Genomic DNA, 24,364 nt, shown 5'->3' with positions numbered 1-24,364 from the left:
TCTTGCTAATTTATGAGCTGATGAGCGCAGGGTTCTAGATGGTAAATACCATTGAAATTGGTCCTGAAGATAGTGAGGACCCTGATTATGAAGTGACCTGAAGACAAGGCACAATGATTTGAAATGTATCCGTTGTCTCACCGGTAACCAATGAAGTTTACGAATCTCACTAGAGGTGGGGGAAAATTTAGGCAGGCCGGAAATTAGCCTGGCAGCTGTATTCTGCAGCAGCTGAAGCCTCCGCAACAGCCCTCTTGGATGTTTAGATAGAGGCTGTTGCAATAATCAAGTCTTGACATGACCAGTGCCGTGACCACCGTCTGTAGGCTCTCCTTGGGCAGGAAAGGGAGAATTTTCTTAGTGGTTCTAATGGCAAACATCGTGGAGGACTGCAAAGGATTAACTGATATGTTGTGTTCTCTCTATCATCAGGTTGACCTTGCTACTCCAACAGTACGATACTCTCCAGGGCATGAATTGAACCCTGGCGATTAGATCCACATCAAGAAAAAGGTCCAAAAATCCTGTCTGCAAAATGGGTGGCATGGACCCTACTAGGTGATTCTGGTCAAGAATACTGCTGACAAGTGTGCTGGTCTTCCGATCTCAATACACACCTCCCATATCAAGAGAGCAAGGTACGAAGGGGAAGAAGTAGAGTCAAAATTTGCCAATTCTCCTAGTCAGGCTTCAGAAAAGGCCCAGGAAGACCCGACTGGAAACCCACCAGGTCCACTGAATGAACAGCCTGCTGAATCAGATTGATGTGGAGGTTGCAAACCCAGTGACTTCAATGGTCCCAACAACTGAAATGAGAATTTACATATGCAGTGACAATCCATGGAAAATTAAAACTAATCTGCCACAACAACCTCCCAGAGAGACAGTCTGAAAGTGAACAAAAAAACTTTACTGTGGCACGTGAACAAGTTACATCTGAATCAAGAATCTTGAGCACTTCAAGAGAACATTGGCCAAAGACAACAACTCTTAGAAAGAGAAAGTTGAGACAAGACCAGAGAGGATTAAGGAAAATAGTGGGATAGAAGAACAAGAACAGCGATTCATGACTGACTTGGAATCAACTGAAGTAAAGCGACCAGAGAGCGAAAGGTGAATCAGAAGTATGCTGGTCCAGGCTGGACATACAATGCAAAATTCAAATTTGATTCAGATGATTGATAGACTCAGAAACAAAACAAAAGAAAAACCAAAAAAGCAGTAAAGATGAGAAAATCGACAACTGACAAAAGTTAAAAGAACGATAAAAGAGTTAGGGGAACATTTAAAGGACAAAGGCCTTTTAAGGCATCCAGCTGACGCAGAATGAAAGATCCTAATAGTTTCCGAGATATGGTAGAGACAATAGATTAACCATAAGTGGACTAATTATTGTTTACTGAAGAGGTTTCCTTTAATGGATCATTCATCATGGTGCAGTCGTACTGCAAAATTATAGTTGTAAGTATGGACTTTGCCATTTCAGTTGCTATGTTTGGATGGCCGTTGGATGTTTACTGCTGGGATGGGATGACCTTCTTAATCCACATAATAATACTGTTGCTTCAGTGACTAGCCCTCCATCTCATGAAAGAAAAATGTCACACCTCCCACAGCATGAGAATGTGTATTTATTTTTAATCTATTTTAATTTTTTCTCCAAAACAGCGCATGGTAATCATACATCAATTACATCGTTCCATACATCCCCTCCGTCCTCTTATCCCCACCCTCTCTCCCAGTATTGTAACATACCTCACATTTATGGTACATTATTATTACCTTCTCTGCCAACTCCTCTATATATGCACTCATATGTGATTGGGATCAATATTGAGGACTACTCAATAGCTATGCATAATGATGAGATTCGTATAAATGACAATGATCCATCGCAATAACCCCCTCCCCCCTCGTCTTCCATTGTGTACAGGTCCCTCTTTACCCTTTTCAATATTAGTACCATGTCCTTGATGTCTCGTTTCAGTATAAATTGTGGGACAATGTCAACTGCCTTTGTTCTTCTCACAGGACTTTCAATATTCATTTCTGGGCTAAATTATTAGGGCCACTCCAATTCTCGGGTCGGGCAAGGGAGGTCCACTGCCGCTTCCCCGATGGAGCCCACTTCCGAGGCATTTGTAAAGCTAGGACTAGGGCCTCCCACGCCCTCGCCACCTCCATTGCCTCATTATTAGCACGAACCGCCTGTTGCAATCGAACTGTGCTCTCGCTCTTAGCCCACTTGAGTAATTCCGATTTCCACTTCCCTAACCTAGGCCCCTGCCTTGACTTCCATTAGGCCGTGATCTCTCTCTTAGCTAGCAGTAGGCCTAAGTCCAGGAACTTACTTGTGATTCTTGTTCTGGGGGTATGCGGAAACCAGTGTAGTATACATGTGCCCATGTCAGTGTCTATGTGGCGCTCTGTTATCCCATAAAGCAGCTAGACCACCTCTTCCCAATATGTTCCCAACTGTACACAACTCCACAACATGTGAGGCAGCTCTGCCCCCTCTAATTGGCAGCGTGGGCACCGGGCGGTATCTGTCCGAAAGTACTGATTAATCCTAGCTGGGGTTAAGTAAGCCCTGTGTAATATAAAGAAGTGTATTCATTAGAATCTGGCATTCCTAGTACTCTTCCAGGCCCTCTGAATCAATTGCGCCCACGTTTTTTCTGGTATGTCCTTCCCTAGATCCAATCAATCAATCAATCAATCACAGAATTTGTATAGCGCGCTACTCACCCGCAAGGGTCTCAAGACGCTGAAGGGGGGGGGTCGCTATTGATCGAACAGCCAGGTCTGGAGTTGTTTCCTGAAGGAGAGGTGATCCAGGGTCAGCCGTAGGTGAGTGGGGAGGGAGTTCCATGTCTTGGCTGCCAGGTAGGAGAAGGATCTCCCTCCGACGGTGGACTTCCAAATTCGTGGGACGGAGGCGAGGGCGAGGCTGGCGGATCGGAGCTGGCGGGTGGGTGTGAAGAAAGAGAGGCGGCTGTTGAGGTACTTCGGGCCCATGTCATGGAGGGCCTTGTGTGCGTGGATGAGGAGTCTGAACGTGATCCTCTTGTTGACTGGGAGCCAGTGCAGGTCTTTCAGGTGAGCAGAGATATGGCTGCGGCGAGGGATGTCCAGGATGAGTCGTGCTGAGGCGTTCTGAATGCGCTGGAGTCTTTTCTGGAGTTTGGCTGTGGTTCCCGCGTAGAGGGTGTTCCCGTAGTCCAGACGGCTGGTGACGAGGGCCTGGGTGACCGTCTTCCTGGTTTCTGTGGGGATCCATCGGAAGATCTTTCGGAGCATGCGCAGGGTGTTGAGGCAGGAAGACGAGACGGCGTTGACTTGCTTGGTCATCGTGAGTGAGGAGTCCAGGATGAAGCCCTGGTTGCGTGCGTGGTCCGTTGGTTTGGGTGCGCTGCCCAGGGCAGGGGGCCACCAGGAGTCGTCCCACGCGGAGGCAGATGGTCAGAGGATGAGTTCAGTTTCAGACGGCTTATCTTCATCCATTCTGCGACGTCTCTCATTCCTTCCTGGAGGTTGGCTTCGGCTGTGTTGGGGTCGTTGGTGAGGGAGAGGATCAGCTGGGTGTCGTCGGCGTAGGAGATGATGTTGAGGTTGTGTCGACGGGCAATGGCTGCGAGAGGGCTCATGTAGACGTTGAAGAGGGTTGGGCTGAGTGAGGATCCTTGCGGGACGCCGCAGATGACTTCGGTGGCCGCGGATCAGAACGGGGGGGAGGCGGACTCTCTGGGTTCTTCCCACTGTCGCCGTAAGCCCTGCAGTGTCTGCAGGTCTTCTGCCACCAGTCGCCTATACAAACAGGTGATCGCCTTTATCGTCCCCGCCACCATTACCGCATATTGGTATGTCATAGAGGTCTTCGGTTCCAAAAGCCCCCTCTTTCCAGTGACGCTGTATCACCGATACCAGGATACATGTAGCAAATAATCCCCTTGCGGCAGATCATACCCCTCTTGCAACGTCTGGGAGGGTAACAACACCCCGTCCTCATACAAGTCACCCTTCACCAGGACCCCCAACGTCTCCCATTCCGCCAGTGCCGACCAATCCCCCCCATGCGGGAGGGCAGTACACATGCCCAGTGGAATCTCCGGGGCATATGGGCGATTGGTTCCAGCCCTGAACTGGTATCTGTTCCAGCACTGTCTCAACGTCCGTTCCACCGCATAAAGCGATCCCAAACGCAATTGTTGCTGTAATATTGTAAACGATAGCACATGACGCGCAAGCCATCGACCCTCAGGGCCATCCGGGCCCTGAAACTCCGGGGCTACCGCCTGAGTGAGCCACTGTAGCTGAGCGACCCTTCTCCTGCCATTCCCCCACAAAAAAACGGTAACCCTGGATCGAAGCTGTCGAAAAATTGCTCCCAGTATCCAAACGGGCAGCGTCCTAAAGGAATATAGTAGGCGGGGGGAGCCCCACCATCTTCAGGAGCCTCACCCTGCCAGCTACTGACAGGGGCAGAGCACTCCAAAACTCTAAGTTTACAAGCGTGTAGGGCCCTTCCCACATTCCCCTCCAACAAGTCAGCAGGCGCATGGTATATAGTAGCCCCCAGGTAAGGTAAACAACTTGGCTCACACCGAATTCCCGCTACCCGCGCAAAACTCACCTCTGATGGGCACACCGGGAAGAGGCATGTCTTCCCCCAGTTAACCTCCAGACCCGAGATCCCTCCAAACACTTGCAGCAGATTTGTCGCCCCTTCCAATTCTTCATCTGTATCGGCCAAGAAAATAAGGAGGTCATCTGCATATAGAGATATATGCTGTTTGTCGCCCCTCAGTGCCAGTCCCTGGTAGTACCGCCCCATTCTGGCTTGCACAGCTAAAGGTTCAATGGCCAGCGCAAACAACAACGGCGACAGCGGACATCCCTGTCGTGTGCCTCGACCTATGGTGCATGGGGAGGATATCTCCATCCCTGTTCGCACCCTCGCGGCGCTGTACAGCAACCCTGTCCATCTCACAAAAAGCTCCCCAAGGCCAAACGCGCACATAACTCGATACAGATAGGGCCACTCCAGGCTGTCAAATGCTTTTTCTATGTCCACTGTTGTAACGCCGCATTGGGAGTATCCCTATGGTCTGCATCCAGTATGCGGAGAAGGCGTCTTATATTGGAGGCCGTATTCCAAGTCGGGATAAAACCTGCCTGGTCGCGATGCACAGATGGGCCATGTAGGGGAGGAGCCGAGCCGCCAAAATTCTGCTCAGTATCTTATAGTCAGCCGTCAGCATGGATAATGGGCGATACGCCGATCTATCCACTGGATCCCTACCCGGCTTCGGAAGCGGGATAACAATCACTTCACTCATCGAGGTTGGGCGCCTCCCAACCGCTCGCGCCTCATTATAAACCACCAACAGTCTTAGGGCTAGTATATCAATATAATTTAAGTATAACTCAAAGGGTAGGCCATCTGTGCCCGGTGTTTTGTTACACGCCATGTGTTTAATGGCCACACGTATTTCCCCCAGGGTAATGTCCTGCCCTAAGATATGCGCCTGCTCCTCCTCGAACTGTGCAATGTTATATCAGCCAAAAATTCCTCTAGTGCATCATCAGTGCCCCTCAACCGGCTTCTATATAAGTCATCATAGTAATCCAGAAGCAAACCATTAATCCCCTTCTGCGTGTAAACAGGAGTACCCGACGAGGAGTGCAACGCCAGGATGGGTGTGCCCCTGGGTGTCGGGTTAGCTAGCCAAGCTAACAGCGTGCTCGCCTTGTCTCGCTCCGCATGCGCCCGTGCTAGATATGCCCTATAATCATAACTCCGTAGACTTTCTATCTGGGTCACCACCTCCTCCCTGGCACCCGACACTACCTCCTTCGCCTCCGGGTTCCCAGGCCACTCCCTCTCTTCTCTGCGCAAGCGATGCTCTGCCGCTTCCACATCGCGCAGCAATGTCCTCCTCACACCTGCCCTCTTGGCAATGCACAGTCTCCTCACTACCACATTAAAGGCGTCCCACTCTGTCGCCACACTCGACGCTGTCCCCTCATTGACAGCAAAATACTGCTCAATGCCCGTTTCGATATCCTTACGGAAGGTTGCGTCTTCCATCGCCTCCGGTCGTAAGCGCCCCATTGGCATCACAGGTCTCTCCCGAGTCCAGCTAACCGTGGTTAGTAATGGGTTGTGATCTGATATAGTTCTCACCAAATATTCACTACTAAGCACATTCGCATGTACGTCCGGTGTACACAATATAGCATCCAAGCGCACATGAAGTTCGTGCAATGCAGAGAAGAAGGAGTAGTTACGGTCCTCCAGGTGTTGCATTCGCCAAGTATCTACAAGCCCCTCCCTTTTCTGCCAGTCCCTTCTAGCTTTAGATATCTTGTGTACAGGTGCCTCCGGCAGCGGTGGATGTGACCTATCTATATTCACGTCAAGTATTGAGTTAAAATCCCCTCCCAATATCACAGGGCCAGTCAAGAACGGTGCCAGTTTCCCCGATAGTTGATTAAAGAAAGCCATCTGATCAACATTAGGGGTGTATATGCTACACAATGTGACATCCTAGCCGTTCAATCGTTCCCCCACTGCTACAAATCTCCCTTCTGGATCAACCAATTGGCGGGTCATCTGAAAGGGCACCCCAGCTCTAACCCATATTAGCGTCTCCCTAGCATACACTGAATATATTGTGCAATACACTTGCCCCCTCCATCTTCGTTGCAGCGCCCTGCCCTCCGCCCTATTAATATGGGTCTCCTGTAGGAAGGCTATATGCACCCCCCTCCGCACCAAATAAGCATGTACCCTGTGGCGTTTCCGCATTGTATGCATCCTCTCACATTCCACGTGAGGCATTTAAAGTCGAGCGTTGTCCCCATTGCAATCCTTCACCCCCCCCCGGACCCTCTGTATATTGACCATGGACACACCGGTAGCCCCTAGATCCCCAATCAACATGTTTATCATTCCCCAACAATCCCCCCCCAGAACAGGTCCTAACAGAACAGCACCCATCCAAACTGACAACAAAATTGACTCCCTAGCAGCTACCAGGGCCCGCTAAATACAATCCAAATGGAGGGGAGGTGTCTATGGGTTTAGCGATTCCGATTCAGAAGAGCCCAACCGTCCCGCGCCATACCCCAGTCCCACTAACGCCACGGCTCTCGCCATGGCACCCCCGATTTAAGTGAGCCCCACCCCAATAACCCCCACACCGTCCCGCCCCCCCCACCACGCAACACAGGATTGTCAGTAAGCAAAGGCACCCCCCCAGTCTTAGAGCCAGTCTTACTGTTCTATGCATCAGCGATCTCATATTTTTTTTTTTTATAGACCAACGGTCCCAAACTTTATTTAGTTTCACAGATAAGCCAGTAGGTATTCATACAGTATCAGAACAACGAATTGTTGCTACAAACAGTAACCCAGCAGATAGGACATGTCGACATATCAGTTACACATGAGTGAAAATAAACAGTTGCTGGTAGAAGTGCATCAGTTCATAAGTGACGGTGCTTGTAAATGACTCATGGTGCAGTGCCCGCAGTCCGTAGCACTGTGACAAGGAATTAGCGTGTTCAAAAAGAAAGGTCGACAGTCATTGTTTGAAATGGAGTTCCCTGGTCAATGTAGCAGGGGACAGAGGCAGTATCACACCCTCCGATGTCACATGGGTCGCTGGGTGCCCGCTCGCTAGTCCTGGGCGCATCCAAACAGCTTTATGTGAGATGCAGACGAGGAAGGGTGGTCGGGCGTTATCAAGAGCATAGTATGAACGGCCTCTGTGCCAACCAAAAGAGTCAACTGGGTAGCCGAAAACAGGGGGAAGGAAAAAAAAAATAAAAATAAATTACAATAACTGTCGGACTAGTATTCGTGTGTGTGGTTGTGCATCTAGGATCCTAGCTGTGTGTGGTGCACCCTGTATGGGTCGGGTAGGGGCGTGAACCATGGTGGAGGCGGCGTCGCTGCGGTCGTGAGGCAAGAGGGAGGGGGGGCGAGCGGCAGGGGGGCGATAATGGCAGGGGACACCTCCGTCGCGCACGGCCCCAGTCATCGGGCGGGGGAGGGGAGGCGCGCGGGATGGGGGGGGGGAGGACAGGAGGAGGGGGGGGAAAGGGGCGGCGGAGCCCGTGCCAGGTATGGGTAGCAATCAAGTGGGCTCTCCCTGTTCTGCGTCAAGTCGGTACTCTATGCCGGCTTGGGTGCACGCGCGGTGATATGCAATCAGGGCAGCGTCCCAGTCCTGGGCGATCGGGTATTTCCGTAGGCCCGCGGTTTCCTCTCTATGGAGTGACACACTCTCCGCACAGGCCCAGTTGGCAAAAGAACGACGCCAGTCTGCAGGGCGCGGCGGGGTGGGACTTTTCCAACGTCGTGTGATAAGGCGCTTGGCCGTAATAAGGCCCAAGTCCCAGAAGCGCGCCCACAGCTTGGTCTGTTTGGTTCTCTTGTAGAGTCCCAATAGGCACACTTCCCACGTCGTGGGGAGGGTTTCGCCTGTGGCCGCTGTTAACATACCCGCGACCGCAGACCAATACGAGGTAAGGTGAGTGCAGCTCCAGAGTGCGTGTAGGAAATCCGAGTCCAGGAGGCCGCATCTGGGGCATGCTGACGTAGTGAGCCCGAAGTAGCGATTCAGTTTGTCCGGAGACAGATATGCACGATGGATGATATAGTATTGGATAATCTTGAATCGCGCGTTACGGGGAACAACCCTGGCGCCTGCTAAAATAGCGTTCCATTGGTTGTCCGTCCAGTCCGTGCCATGGTCGGTCGTCCATTTTCCCCTCAGTTTCTGGGAAGAAAACTGCGTATGGTTGTGTAAGGCTTGTGCGAGCCAATGCACAATGTGGGACCCATCTCCCATCACATGCAGGTATTGGATGAGTAGGTGAGTGGACGGCTCGTGGCTGAGGTCACCCCACGCCCTTGTCAACTCATGGAGTAGTCTGGCGTGTGTCAGAAATTGACCCACCGGTAGCTCCGTGTCCGCGGCCAAGGCCTCAAAGGGTAACAGCTCTCCGTCGCTATACAGGCCGCCCAGGTCATCTAGGTCTACTGCAGTCCAGCTGCGCAGCTCGGCCGAGGACAGTGTGCCTGCACCCAGGGGTGTCCCCAGTAAGGGCAGGTTCGGAGCATAAGGCACCGTATTTTTGGTGAGCCGGAGGCTCCGTGCGAAGCATCGCTTTGCCACTGCTACATGGATCTGCGTGGGGGGCCGGCCCAGCATCAGTGGGTGGAAGAGTATGAGCGCCTGTACGGGGGATAGGATGGTATCGGCTGTGGCCGTGTCCGCTAGGTTCCTACCGCTCAGCCAATAGGCAACCCACTGCAATTGCGCCGCTAAGTAATAGAGTTCCTGATTGGGAACCGCTAGGCCACCAGCGTCTGTGGGTGCATACAGGGTCCGTAGCGCAACCCGGGGCCTCCCCTTATTCCAGATGAGGCGTCTGGTGAGGGTGTCCAGTCCCTTAAATATGCGTACCGGCACATACACTGGTAAATTAGTATAATAATAGAGAAGCCGGGGTAGCATTATCATCTTGGTCAGTGCCACCCTGGCTGGCACATTCAGCGGGAGGGAGTTCCAGAAAGTGACCTGGGCCGTGAGCGAGGAGATGGCCCTCACTAGATTCCCCTCCAGGAGATCCATAGGGTCTCGGTATATGAAGATCCCTAGGTACCTAAATACCGTCGGGTGCCATCGGAGCGTCTCCCCCATCATGAGTACATCACACTGTGGCATGTCGCCATCGAATGCGTAGGCCCTTGATTTGGTCCAGTTGACGTGAAGTCCCGACATGTCTCCAAACGTCCGAAAGATGTCTGAGAGTGTCGCTGGTATGCGCGTGAGGTCTCTGACGAATAACAGCAAATCGTCGGCATACAGAGACACCGAGTGAATGCCGTCCGCCAGCGGAATGCCCCAGGTGCCTCCGGAAGTGCGGAGCATCTCCGCCAACGGCTCCATCGCCAAGGCGAATAAGATAGGGGAGAGGGGGCAGCCCTGTCTGGTACCCCTCCCAATACGGATCCTGTCCAAGAACAACCGTCCAGTCCGGACCCGGACCTCGGGTGCCCGATAGAGGAGTCCCACCATCTGGACATAGGCATCCCCCAGTTCGTACTTCTCAAGGACTCGGAGGAGATATGGCCACTCCACCGAGTCGAATGCCTTTTCCAAATCAAGCACGATGCATCCCGAGTGCGGCCAGGTCGGGGTCGCGTAACGTTGGACCCTAAAAAAACGGCGTAGGTTGTGGGACGTGCTCCGTGTGGGTACGAAGCCATTCTGATCAGAGTGTACCAGAGTGGGGACCAGTGGTGCAAGCCTCCGGGCCAAGGCCGCTGCAAGTATTTTGTAATCGGTATTGAGGAGCGCTAACGGCCTGTATGAGCCGAGTTCGTTCGCTTCTTTACCTGGTTTCAGCAGGGAGACCACGTTAGCTTCGTTCAGGGACGCCGGGAGTTCAGCGTCTTCCAGCGCCGCCTTGTACATTTTCAGCAGTTCCGGTATTAACACCAGAGAGTAGGCCTTGTAAAACTCCGCCGGGAGCCCGTCAGGGCCCGGTGCCTTGCAATTGGAAAGGGAGAAAATCACCTCTTGCAGTTCCTCACCAGTGAGCGTGGCTCCCAGCTCTGCCTGTTGGGCAGCAGTAGCGGTCGGGAGTTGCAGTGCTGCCAGGTAGTCCGTGATCTCCGCCACCGTGGCTCGTAGTCGTGAGCTGTACAGGGATTTGTAATGCGATGTGAATGCATCATGGATTTGTTGTTGGGTATAGACCTCAACTCCCTGGGCCGTGCGGATGGAGAGGACCGATGCGGATTGCGTGTCTTGCCGCACCAACCATGACAGTAGCCTGCCAGGCTTGTCGCCCGTGCTGTGAGAGCGCGCGGAGTGTGCGGCGAAGTTGATATTCTTTAGGCGCTCCATCAAAGCAGCGTGGTCTGCTCTGGCCGAGATGAGTTGGGAATCATCGCCCCCGATTGCCCCCTGCTCCTCATCCAGCAGTGCCTTTTCCGCCTGTATCAGATCTCTCTCTACTTGTCTACGCAGGCCCGCTTGTACACTGAGGCAACTTCCCCGGGTCACCGTCTTAAAGGCGTCCCACTCGGTTCTCGGGGAGGAGGTCGAGTCAATATTATCCTCGAAGTACTGCAAGATCTTCCCGGAGATTTCCTCTCGGAATGGGGTGTCGAGCAGGAGATCCGGTTGCAGGCGCCACGTCGGTACGGGCGGGCGCGGACGCTTCCATCCATATACCAGCGTGTGCGGGTTATGGTCCGAGTGGGTCCGACCTAGGTAGTCGGTGTCGGACACGGAGGGGAGCAGGTCACGGGACAGCATGAATCTGTCCAGCCTGACATGTAGCGAGTGGGCTCCCGAGTAGTAAGAATACACCCGGGCGGTGGGGTTTCTGACGCGCCAGGCGTCCTGTAAGTTCCACTGCGCTGCCCAGTCAAGGAGGGCTTTGGAGGCCGCCTGTACCGGGGCGATTGCCGCTGGGAGGGATGAGCGATCAAGGGAGGCATCCAACACGCAATTGTAATCCCCGCCCATCATCAAGGGTACGTCCGGCCATGTCGCTATCGCTGCCGACAGTCGCGTGAAGAATTTTCCCTGTTCTACATTAGGCGCGTATATGGAGGCTATGATAATCTGCTGCCCGTCAAGTCTGCCCTGTATGAAGACGTAGCGCCCCTCAGTGTCAATAGTGCTATGTGTTAGTGCAAACGGTACCCCGGGTCGGACCCATATCAGGGTCCCTCTCGCAAACGCTGAGAAGGTTGTGGCAAATATCTGTCCCCTCCACTTACGGCGGAGCGTGGCTACCTCAGTGGCAACTAGGTGTGTCTCCTGTAGTAATGCGATCTGGATCTGATGCCTTTTAAGATAGGAATATACCTGGTACCTACGGGAGGGTGTGTGCATGCCCCTGACATTCCAGGTACAAAGTTTAAACGTAGCCATCACAGTGTTGATTGCGGCCAAGCATCCATCTCCCCCCCCCCGGGCCCCCCGCCCGCCCCGCCCACGCCCGCACAGCAGCGACGAATAATGAACATTTTCACCTCACGCCCCCTCCCACAGACCCAAGGATGCACGCAGTAGCAGGTCAGTACCAACACTAGTCTCGAAAGAAAGAACTTGAACATAAACATAATACCAAAAGGGCAACAACAAAACGAGTCACCGCCCAAACGCTCTATCGAGCTCAATCAATTCGTGAGTTCAATGGGGGGTTGACTAAGTACAGCACTGAAATTAAACAAGATAGTTTGTTGTGCTGAAAGAGCCGTAGCGGCTCCCCCTCCACGGGTAGTGGGCCAGAAGAGCGCCAAGGGTCAGTGATAGTGTCCGTAGCCAGTTCAGGGTTCCCAGTGTCACTTGACCCGGACAGTTGGTCCCATGGTGGGGTCCCATCTCTTATTCCCCCGGGGGAGGGGCACTCACCTCTAGGGGTCCGTCCACCCCTCCAAAGCCATGGTCCCGGTGGCGTCTCAGCAGGAGAGCCCCGGTCTCCCCCCCGACGTCACGGCAGCTCCGCAGCAGTCCGGTGGGCGGGGGGGTTTGGTAGCAAAGTACAGACCTCGGTGAAGGTGGCATTCGTGGCTGCCAGAGTCTCCAGGAGTTTCAATGTGGGTCCCCAATCGAGCCATCGATGGGGATGAGCTGGCTGTTCCTCTATGCGAGTCGCGTTGGTCCAGCCAGGGCTGGGATGGGAAGGAGTACTTATGATATCAGATCTGACGTTTGGGACGTGACGTCTGGGAGGCCCTCCTGGTTCGAGTCATCTGGTAGACCGTACATGTAGTCGTCGTCCTCGCTCCCGCGTGAGCGAGGGCTGGCGTTGGAAAGTAGTAGAGGTGATTGTGACCCGCTGATCACAGCAGTTATGCGGACGGCCTCCAGTTGCTCATTCTGTATTTGCTCCGGGGTTGGGCCGATTTCCGTTTCCACATTCGGTGACCTGGCCCTCGAGGTGTGCCGTTGTCTCCGTCTGCGTGCGCCTCGATTCCGGCGTTGTTCTCTCGGCGCGGGCTCGGGGTTCGTATCCACTCCTGAATCCAGCCAGGCCACCGCCGCCTCTGGGGTGTCGAAGAAGTGAGTATTGTCTAATGCCACCACTCTGAGGCGTGCCGGAAACAACAGCGAATATTTGAGAGCCAAGCGTCTGAGTCGGCGCTTCACCTCAAGGAAGGATTGACGTCTTCGCTGAACTTGTACAGTATAATCGGGGAAGAACATCACCTTGGCGTTGTCCACCTGTATGTCGGACAGTTTCCGCGTCTCGCGGAGGATGGCATCTCGGTCGCGGTAGTTCAACACCCGCATGAGCATCGGCCTTGGGTTGGAGCCTTCCGGGGGTGGGCGGGATGGTACTCTGTGCGCCCGCTCCACTACAAAGTGTGGTGACAATGTACCTTCTGGTAATAATTCTCTGAGCCAGGTCTCCATATGCTCCGCCGTCTCTCTCCGTTCCCAACGTTCCGGCAGGCCCACTATGCGCACGTTGTTCCTTCTGGCCCGTCCCTCCGCGTCCTCCGCCTTATCCTCAAGGAACTCCACCCGGTTGAGTAGGTCCTGGACGTGTTTGTCTGTCTGCGCCAGCTTAGGCGTGGCCTCCGCCATCGTGTGCTCCAGAGTCTTGGTGCGGTCGGACAGTTTCTTGTGGTCTGCCCGAAGGAGTGTTAGACCCACGGCCACCTTGTCGATCCTGTTCTCCAGTGACGTACGGGTCAGCTGCATAGATTCCTCCAGGCGCTCCATGGCCGCCAGCATAGTGTCCAGTTTGGAGGCAGTCTGGTCAGTCTCTGTGTTTTTCACCATTTTCCCTTTGCCCAGGGTCCCTCCTGTGCCAGTTTTTGCCCTGGTCCCCCCTGACATGTGGGAGGCCTTTGTGGCCGGTCAGGCGGATGGGTATAGTTTCTCGCAATGCGTGGCGGAGGGATCAATGTGTGTGAATCTCTCGGACAGGTTCTCCGTGTCACCCGTGGTGGATGTCGTGTGGTCGTAGGCGTGGGGGAGGGACCGTCCCACCGCAGGACCCCGGGGTTCTGTGTTATGCAACCGGCTAGGGAGGACGGGGTGGTTGCGCAGCGGCTGTTATGAGGACTCCCAATCGTGGCGGCCAGTGCCGCGTAAGTCCTCGTTGCTGCTCACCTCCCGTCTGTGCTGTGTGGCGGTCCAGTGGGTCGTGACGATAGGTCCCTCCCGGTGATTCCGTCCACTGGTCCCGGGAGTACGCACTCTGCCAGATGCTGCTAGGCATCACCAAGCGCCGCGTGGGAGTCTACCCCGTCCGGCACAGGCCCAGTGAGTGTGGGGTGTGCGGGCTGCGTGACCTTCGTGTCTGTGCCAGGTTGGGAGAGTCTCTCAGCGTTGGGCCGATCATCAGTGGGGCCGACGCAATGTGGCCACAGTTCGCGAGTGGCGCGGCCTAGGCCTTCCGGTGCCAGGAGGGTCCGGTGCCGAGGCCTGGGAGGATGGGGCCGTGTAGTCTCCGGTGGTGGTCTGCCGGGCCTGGTGGTGGCGGTGTCTATGTGGGCCTCGTGGTGGCCCAACTCGGTGGCCCTCCGTTGTCCGGTCAGCCGGCTCGGGTGGCCCCAGTGCCGGTAGGTACGAAGGGGCGGTGATACAGGCCGCCACGGGCCGGCCCGGCGTGGGTGGTCGCAGCGTCTGGGGCCCTCGGGTGGCTGGGTCGCCGGGGACGTCCGGTATCGCGTCGCAGGCTCCCTTCTTGGGCCGGGTCTATGTCGGGGTGGCAGTTGGGCCCGGGGGGGTCCTGTGGACCGTGCTGGTCTGCGTGCGTTGTGGGCCGGCAGGGCCCTGGGGCAATGGCGCCAATGTGGGTTCTGGCTAGGCTCGCTCACTCACCCCCGGTAGTCTCGGCGCTTGGCGGGGCGCCCCCAGCGGTGACAGGCGGGGTGGGCTGGTCTCACGGCCTTCCGTGGGCCTAGGCAGTGAACCTCTCGCTGGTGTCCGGGGCCTCTGCAGAGCTTGGCCGCTAGTAAATGTCCAATGTAGGGGATATGGTCCCATTACTTCGCTGTATTTCGCGTTGCCGGGCACTTGCTTAGTGGCCCACCCCGCAAGGCCGGATCCCCCGCCTCAGGTAGGTAGGGTTGCCGGCCGGAAGTGCGATCTGGGCAGCCAGCCGTCAGGGCCGCTGCCGGTCGGAGGGTCAGGTGCTCCGATTCGCCCAAAAATCGTCCTGGAGGTGGGCCGGGTGTCCGGGTACACTCGGTTTGAGTCTGGGCTCGTTTCCGCCAGGAATGCAGGATAAATAGCCCGTGGTAGGGGAGCTTCGTTCGGAGCTCAGCCCGGGCACGTCTTTCTACATCGCGTGCTTGGCCACCATCAGCGATCTCATCAGCAGTTCCTGGTGTGACATGAGGCAGGGTGACACTCGCCGCATCAGATTCTTCAGACTCAGTCCCTGCTGACCCCTTCTCAGTATCCGTCGCCCCCTTCAATTCCGATTTCTGTTCCTATGAGATCTCCATCACTGCTTGAAGTGCCGCCATCCTTTCCCTCTCCGTCTGAGAGATCATCGGCTTCTGAGAACCAAACCGACGTCTTCCAGAACACCGCGGCCAAGGAGGGCACGGCGCCCCACCCGGCAGCCTCCGATACATTTAGAGTGCTGGGGTCCTGTCTTTTGTCTTCTTCACAGCGCCATTTTGGGAAGCTGGGGATGCGCTCGAGTCCACCTTCCAATTCCCTGGGACAATACCTCTTCCCCTGGCGATCGCCGCTGGCACCTTCTGAGCGATGCAGCACTTCGGCAGGTATGCCTTTCGGGGGTATATCAGCCCCCAAGCAGGAGAATTATCAGGGTTGGTGCGGAGCCCTCAGCTCACGCGACCATCCGCATCAGCCCCTAAGACACGCCCCTCGAGAATGTGTATTGTTATAACGTTTATTTCTAAATGTTATCTGAATATGTAAAGGTTATGCAAGTTAAAATGGTTTTATTTGTTCTCATCTGCCTGCTTCTGCAACTAAAAGTTTATTTTCACCTTCATTTGTCTTTTTCTATTTCTGTTTTTCCTCATCTTGATTATCAAAAACACTCGATTAAACAGTTTTATTCTGACTTTGATAATTCCTTAGAAAATGTAGCTAATGTAAATAGAAAGAATATATGTATGGGCTACACAACGTACGTCTCATACTTATAAAGTGTCAAAATCGAGGCAATTTTTTTTTTTTTTTATTTTTTTTTTTTTTTAAGACACAAGGGGGACCCAACAGATAGCTAAGTACCATGGGTATAACAACGTTATAGTGAACAAGGGTCCTTAGCTTATTACAGAATCCAAAAAACAATACTGTATAGAAACACAATGGAAAGCTATACGTTATAAAAAATTTTCCAAACCCAGCCGGGAAAGGAGTTTATTTTATCAAGAAACAATGTTCAATCCTTCAATACAAACGTAATAACAAGACACAAGCCTGTGCCGTACATAAAAGGGGGAAAAAAGAAGAATAGAAAAATAGAATAAAGGTGAAAGCGGTGTCTATCAGGCAAAGAAAGAGAGCAAAGACAGGGCACTGTCAATAAGTAAAAAATCAATAACAGTATCGCCTGGAGTGGAGTATACACAATCTTATTTGCGAATATTGTAAATGTACATCCACTCATGGGTGTCGACGTTTCGATCCCTATTGCTCAACTAGATACATGGGATCATCATCAGGACATTTGTAATGAACAAAGCATGCCTGATTGTAAGAAAGCCTGTTTAGGAGAAACGAAGAGAAAAAGAGATATTTCAAACACTTAAGAGTAGTTTGCAGATGTATGCCAACTATGTAACGAATTCGCAGTGTGTGACCAAGTGCACGGTGTTTGTGACCTAATCAAGCACAAAGTAACAACATTTTCATACTCCTCGGAATCGCAGTGACGTGCGTGAAGGGCTGCGACTACCAGTTGTGCCGTGATAGTGATCAATGCAGTTTGTAGTATACTGGGGAACAGGGATTTCCATCGTGAGGTGATGGTGCAGGTTCAGTAGTTGCGTGACTAGGGATAAGGAGATAGCCCTATGGATTATGAATCAGAATAAGTGTAAACATACCTCAGTGGATCTATGCATGAAACCTCACATGGGAGGTGTGCTTCAATTCGAGGCTTGTGGCCGAAGAGATCGTGCTGAAAGGGGAGTATATTTAAAACAAGGTTACGAATTCCCTGGTTCACAATTACCGCGAACCGTAATGTCAAAAATAAAAATAACCACGTACCACGTAGTAAAATGTCGTGGAGATCTTTTTTTGGGGGTCCAGACAAATTTTACAATAGAATTCGTATTTCGTTTCCAACTGCATACGATGGCAGCGCTGAAAACAGAGCGGGAATTCAGTATCAAGGTGCAAGGGGGCTACAAACTAGGGTGGTAGTGTGAGGAAGGGCCTTCCTTACCTTACTTAGCTCATCAGGGGAGCCGGATCAAAAGTTTACGTGTAGGCAGCGGTGGCCATACACGGGGGTTGCCAACAATGTGGCCTTCAGACGCTGTAAAAGCAAGGAGTATATATCAGCACAAGCCTAAGAGCGGGCCATAAGCGGACAGTGTGAAAACACCGCAGTTACTTACATAGTCAAAATAAAGACTCGTCTCTCCCGTGGCTTCTCGGTCAATGCCGGTTGAAAGTCCACGGATTGAAAGTGCGCGCAGAATTTACTACGGCCACGCTGGTCACGTGACCTTCATTGCGGGTGCCATTGTGGAGCGGCGAGTTGTCTTTGGTGGGGGCCATCTTGGAGTGGAGGCTAATGTTAGCAGTGTGCGGGAGTGCAAGGGCAAATAGGTGGTGATTGTGCCAATGTGACATTAAAAACGGTGATAAGTATTCAATAAAATAAAACAAAATAAAATGAATTAAACCAAATAGCATTTCGCTCCCAGGAGGTCAGATTTCTTGTATTCCAGCCAATCATGCATGCCATCAAGGAGTATTCATCTGGGAACACCACCCTTGCAGAAAAAGGCCTTTCCATTACTGCTTCCTGATGTAGTCTCATTGGTCATTGAATCAATCACAGTAACGTGGTCCAGTCCTCACTCCGATTCAGCCCTGTGTGAATGGTATTAAATTGAATAATGGATTTCAATTCCTCACGGTTGAGTAACTGCTGTAGGTTGCCACCTCTTTGTGGTAGTTTGATGGATTTCAGGACGGTCCATTGGAGGTCATCCGCTGTATGCTTCATACTGGCATAATGTTCAACCAAAGGGGCATTGGGGGTGCTGCACCTAATGCGACTCCGATGTTGACTTATTCTGGTCCTTATTTTTTGTGTAGTTTGTCCCACGTACATCAGAGGGCAAGGACATAGAATTGCATAAATCACATTGTGACTGTTACAGTTTGTGAAATCTCTCATTTCAATTGTGATGTTATTGTGACTAAACGTGCGCCCCTCAAGTGTCAAATCACAAACAATACAATGTCCACATTTAACGTGACCCCTCAGCGGGGGCAAGCCCCAGTTTGACTCAATCGTACTTGTTGGAGGTGGTGAGGGTAAGGCAGCTCGAACCAAATGGTCTTTTATATTTCTACTTTTCTTGAAAGCAAACAAAGGTTTATCAAACGTTAACTGGCCTGAGTTTAAGGTTGGCCAATGCCGTAGAATTGTTTTACGGATTTTGTCAGAGATTGGGGAAAAAGTTGTGACACAGGCAATTCTCTCTGCGCTGGGCCTCGTCTTGGGTTGGAGCAGGACCTCTCTAGGACAATACCAAGCCCGTTTGGAGGCATTCCTCACTATCCTGCTTGGATAACCTCTTGATTTCAGTTTTGAGCACAGAATCCCTGCCTCTTTGAAATAATCAGTTTTTGAGGAGCAATTCCGTCTAATCCGCAGGAACTGCGAATAGGGAAGTGAATCTTTCAGAGCTTTGGGGTGGTTACTGTTGTATCTGAGTAACGTATTCCGCTCGGTCGGTTTCCTATAGAGACGAGTTAGTAACTCCCCTGCCTCATGATAGATCATGAGATCCAAGAATGGTATCTCTGTTCTGTGATATGAGAGAGTGAACTGCAGATTGTCGCAGTTGTTGTTCAGCCAGTGTAGGAAAGAATTCAAACAATCTCTCTCCGAATTCCAAATTAGAAAAATATCATCTATGTAACGGCGCCAGATCCCAATGCTGATTCTGAATGGATTTGTGTCAGCTAGGATTGTGCCGGTCTCTAGTGCATCCATGTACAAAATGGCCAGATGGGGAGCAAAAATCGCTCCCATCGAGCATCCTTTTATCTGTTGGTAGAAGGTCCCATCAAAGACAAAAAAGTTTTTTGTGAGACATAGTTCTAGTAATTGCAATATGAACAATGTCGGTACCCTGTGTGGTCTAGGTCTGGAATCAAGTATTCTTTCAATGACCCGTAGAGCCGCTCCCTGAGGGATATTAGTGTAGAGCGACTCTACGTCCAATGTGCATAGTGTCTGCATGTTAGGATCAAAGGGCTGGTGTTCAACAAGATTGATCATTTCCATGCTGTCACGGACATAACAGCATGTAGAGGGCACAAAGTCCTTAATGAAAAAGTCCACATAGGACCCTAATGGTTCCAAAATAGAGCCACAGGCCGACACTATTGGTCGGCCTGGCGGGTTCTCACTGTCTTTATGAACCTTAGGGAGGGTGTAGATGACTGGAAGGCGAGGACACTTAACATTAAGGAAATTAAATTCCCTCTTGCTAAGAAAGCCCTCATCCCTGGCAGCCGTAGTAATCTGTTTTATCAGGGCTTGGATTTCAGTTGTAGGATTACGGCCAAGTCTCAAGTAATGTTCCCTGTTACTCAGCTGCCGGTTAATTTCGTTCTTATAGGTATCAATATTTTGCAGGACAATACCACCACCCTTATCCGCGCTCTTAATGATTAAGTTAGTGTTAGATTTGAGTGAGTCTATTGCCTCCTTTTCGATTTTTGAAATATTGTAAGGAATGTATAGTCTCTTCCTTTCCAGAATCTCAAGCTCTTTGAGAATAAGTTTCTCAAACGTGATGATCTCAGGCGGAATCATGCTCGCCGTTGGTAGGAAAGTGGAGGGGGGGGCAAATGGGGTGTTACGGTTTGGTTCAGGCGTAGGGTGCAGTTGAAAGAATGCTTTCAGCCGGACCAGTCTGAAAAAACGAAGTAACTCTGTTTGTAACTCCATATAATTTGGGCGAACCGTGGGGACAAAGGAAAGTCCTTTCTTCAAAAGTTCTAATTCAGAGTGCTGCAAAATATGGTTAGATAAATTAAAAATAGGTAATGTTTCAGTCAAATTTTCTGTTGTGGGTATCACCACTGATAAAAATTGTTGCGGGTCCTCCGCTCCCCTGGAGCGTTGAACCATGTTCTGGGTTTCTTGGCCCTCCCTCTCTGGGGGGTTCCTGGCTGGCCTCTGGCTAAAAAATTGCCTTGTGCACCACCACGCCCTCTACCCCGGTTGCTACCTCCCTCACCTGGATCTGAGTTGTCAGATGAGTCTTCTGAGGTGTCTGAAAACCCAACTATGTTCTGTCGTTTGTTAAAACGACCCCAGGGCCTATTCTGCGGGTTGAAGTATGGTCTGTTGGTGTAAAAATCTTTATTCAAATATGGATAAGTTGTCTCGGCGCTATAATTTCTGATATCCTTTTTAACTTTATTGGCCTTTTTGTTCTGTTCGATACGGCAGTAATCGGCTATTGTTTTCTCTACTTGTTCCAGTAATTTTTTACACTCAGCTGTGGGGTCAGAGTCATTAATTTGTTTAAGCAAGTCAGCAATTTCTATCTCAAGTGTTTTTAATGTCTCTGTAGCAATATCTATGCCAAGCGCCAACCACTGCCTTGAGCATGTGGTCCCAATATGACTGAAGTTGGTAATATATTTAGGATTATCCGTAAAGATCCCAGGGATATTACGCACTTGTAGACCAAGTGGGATTACTCCGGATTTGAGATAATCAGTTAGCATTAATATCATCAATTTTAATCTAACCTGTTTTTTTTGTAGCTTTTCTAACTGTTCTGGAAGACTGGACGCTGCAGTTGTTGGAGCATCTGGGGTTTCTGATAAGAGTGACGGTAATGTGCATAAATGCTTGATATGGTCTATCGTATACAAAGGGGCATGGTCTGACATCTCCTAAGGCTAAAAGAGAAGAAAGAAAAGTAATTTCGGGAATATATAGGTGTGTGTACAGGGGCACTAGGAAGGTCGACCTCGGCGCCGAGGTAAATTGAGTTTAGAACAACCCTGCAATCCTGGTGAAAATCGAGGCAACAGCATGAGTTTATTATATTATTTACTCCTTTACTAACAAAAGCATTACTGATCATAACGTGCATGATATAACATGTATAAATATTAAAGCAGATGAAAGAAAATTCATAGATGAATTGAATGAAAGGACAAGAGTAGATGAAGTAAAAGAAGAGAAAATAAATGCTGTCCATATTATTGAGATAGGTGAGGAGATCTTAAAGGAACCTCCTTCTAAATTGAATCTTGAAGTTAAGAAGAAAGAAGCACTATTCGATGCGACAGTCATATGGAAAGGAAACAATAGAGAAATTAGGATATAATGCATGTGAACACAGCTATTTAGTAAAAGGAATGTATTTTCCCAATGTAGAAGCTAGCATTAAAGGCATATATGTATGTGGTAAAGCAATTTATTTCCAGTTACCACATAATTAGTAGTTATGCTGCATTCGTTTTTTTCTCGCATTTACCATACTAATAAGTTAGATTTACCTCTAGAGAATTAGATCAGATGAAGCTTTAAGCAGATTCTTATTGATATTTTTGGAGCATTAATACCATTTGTAGGAGGAGCACTGAATGATGTAGTTATTAGAAAATGGTCTACCTTACTTGACAGGCTTGCCACTAACACTGCAGGTGCTTTAACTGTGATTATTAATGAGATGCTTGCAATGCGGGCTATGATTATGCAAAACTGCTTTGCTCCTCGCAAAGTCAGAATTTGCAAAGTTATTAATGCTTGAGAGTTCTGTGCTTACATTGCTTGTATAAATAATCAGCCTAATGGCTATATTATTAATATTACATATACAACGTAAAAAGTAACTGAACTACAAGAGACAGGTGCTTAAGAAGGGTTTGGATCATTTTTCAGATCTATTGGGAATGGTTTCGCAAAGATAGGCCAATGGATAGGTAGTGTAGGTGGAGGAGTTTTGAAGATGCTATTAACACCAATTTTGTCTTATTAATCGGTGTTGCATGTGTGCTCATTTTCTGGAAATGTTGCAAAAGAATGTCATCATCGAAGGGATTGACTTGTGGATATTAGAAGATGTCAGCAATGATAGGAAGAAAATGAAAGAGACTTGAGATCAAAGTCAAAGAGATGCAAAGTGGATTTTATGATAACATTAAGGATTTTGAAGAGACCAAACAGAAGAATCCAAAGGTAATAAATGATCTACAGCAATAATTAATTGAATCAATGATATAATCTTAAGGGGTGTGGGTGGGGGATTATGAGTGCTAATTTTTTGTTCATAAAAATAATGCACTATATTTTAGCTACTGCTAATACTAAACCACGTTTCCATAGTTTTCCATCTTGTTTAAACATCACACCATGTCACGTGATATTGTTGATTCTGTTTCTAAAATAAACATAGTTTCACACAAGTTATCAGAAAACGTTCTCAGGGAAAGTTTCCTGAATGTACCAAGCCAAGGACAAATCTTGCTTACCCTAGTTCTGTCAGAATTGTATCAGTGCATCCATATAAACAAGACTGAAAACGGTCGAACCATAATGCATTGGTGGTGGCAAATCACCAAATGTATTCTATGTATAAATGTTTCTTTTAGACGGTTTCCTATTTGTTTAAGCTTAATAAATCATGTGTTCCCATTGAATGTATTCACTCCATTGTCTAAAGCCCTATATAAGAATGTACATTTCTCTCACTATTGAGAGATCCTACTTCCATTCTTAGAAGGCAAATCTTTGCCAGATTTTATACTGATCTGTACTGAGTTCCTTTATCTATGATTTATATGCTGTTAATTTACTGCTTGCATGTTCTGTATTTTTACTTTAATACTTACATAAAGCTTTTAAAAAGATCTATTGTCCGTCATTCTTATTAGCATGTTTCAGAAGTGTTATGTGTGCGTGATTAGATTCTAAAGTAACAATTCCAATTGGGAGGCACCAACGTCCGAGCTACAGGGACAACACCACTCCGAGGATTGAAACTATGGCGCTGAAATTGAATGGCTATAGATCAGAATCTTGTACGGGTTCCAAGCGCTGACACCTTACAGAGAAGAAGAAAAAATATCAATAACAATAATTCCTTGAAAATGGATGAATACCTTGGGCCACTGGAACAAACAATATAATAGCCTATCAAACAACATTCAATTTAAGGCAGCTGAGACAAAATGGCAACACGTTTCATGACTTATGAATTTGTTCGCCATGAACCATAGGCAGAACTGAAAAGTAAAACACTCAATTGAGCAAAATAGTATGAAGAGTTATGCAAAAATTCAAAGAGTACTGGTTACTAAGCTAGGGCCCATAACATTCCCACGTTTCGTGTAAACTGTGGTCGCTGTAGCTGCGGGCTTCGAAGAAAAATCATGACACAAAGTAATTGTAATCAAAGGGCTGCAAACTTATACAGCGATAACCATGTCCAGTGTCAGAGTATCACCCCTTCCAAAAATACGTGTTTCGTATTCTGAAAAGATAACTTTACCACCATGATCATCAGCTGAATAATTTGTTATGGTTTGGCCTCTTATGTTCGCACAGTGAATTTAGTACTCTTTTCGGATGCTTACCTGCTTTTGAAGACGTGTAATTTCATCTTTTTCTTTCTGCTCCTTTTCTTCCGCCAGTCTGAGCAGCTGCTCTTCCTTATCTTTCCTTTCCTCCTCTTCCTTCTGCTTCCTTTCCGCCTCTTGTTTGTGTGCTTCCTCCTCTCGCCGGGCTCTCTCTTCTGCGATTTTCTGTGCCATTTCCTCCCCTTTTCTCCTGTCGGGTACACACATTATACCAGTGAGCATTTAAAATCATGGCTCTGACAGCTACATGATCATGGGTAGCAAAAAACAATGCAAAACAATATCGTATTGAGAAAATATAATATTGAAACGGTTTTTGATTCACTTTTAAGATACTGAAATATAGATGGGTAACTGAATTATGGGAATGTTTTTCACGGAGGGGTTCTAAGTGACACCAAATAGACAATAATAGCAAAGTCTGAGTTGTCTACGATGTCACTTAAAATCCTGAGGTGAAAAACATCCCCATAATTCACTTTTTACCCATCTATAATTTTATGTTATGTTTGGCCCCCAGAATCATC

General features: G+C 49.7%; 1 protein-coding gene across 4 annotated transcripts in view; it reads right to left on the bottom strand.

Moving 5' to 3' along the window:
- Positions 1-24,364, bottom strand: part of MAP7 (microtubule associated protein 7) — a 1,007,524-nt gene that overhangs the window by 205,861 nt on the left and 777,299 nt on the right. For all 4 annotated transcript variants that reach the window (XM_078649192.1, XM_078649193.1, XM_078649191.1 and 1 more), the window contains exon 14: positions 23,835-24,027. In XM_078649192.1, the coding sequence (XP_078505318.1) occupies positions 23,835-24,027 (193 nt within the window). The remainder of the gene's footprint in view (positions 1-23,834; positions 24,028-24,364) is intronic.

Source organism: Lissotriton helveticus, chromosome 6 (assembly GCF_964261635.1).
Source record: "Lissotriton helveticus chromosome 6, aLisHel1.1, whole genome shotgun sequence".
Lineage (NCBI taxonomy): Eukaryota > Metazoa > Chordata > Amphibia > Caudata > Salamandridae > Lissotriton > Lissotriton helveticus.
Note: the sequence above shows the minus strand (reverse complement) of the source record. Positions and strands in the feature narration are given on the sequence as shown.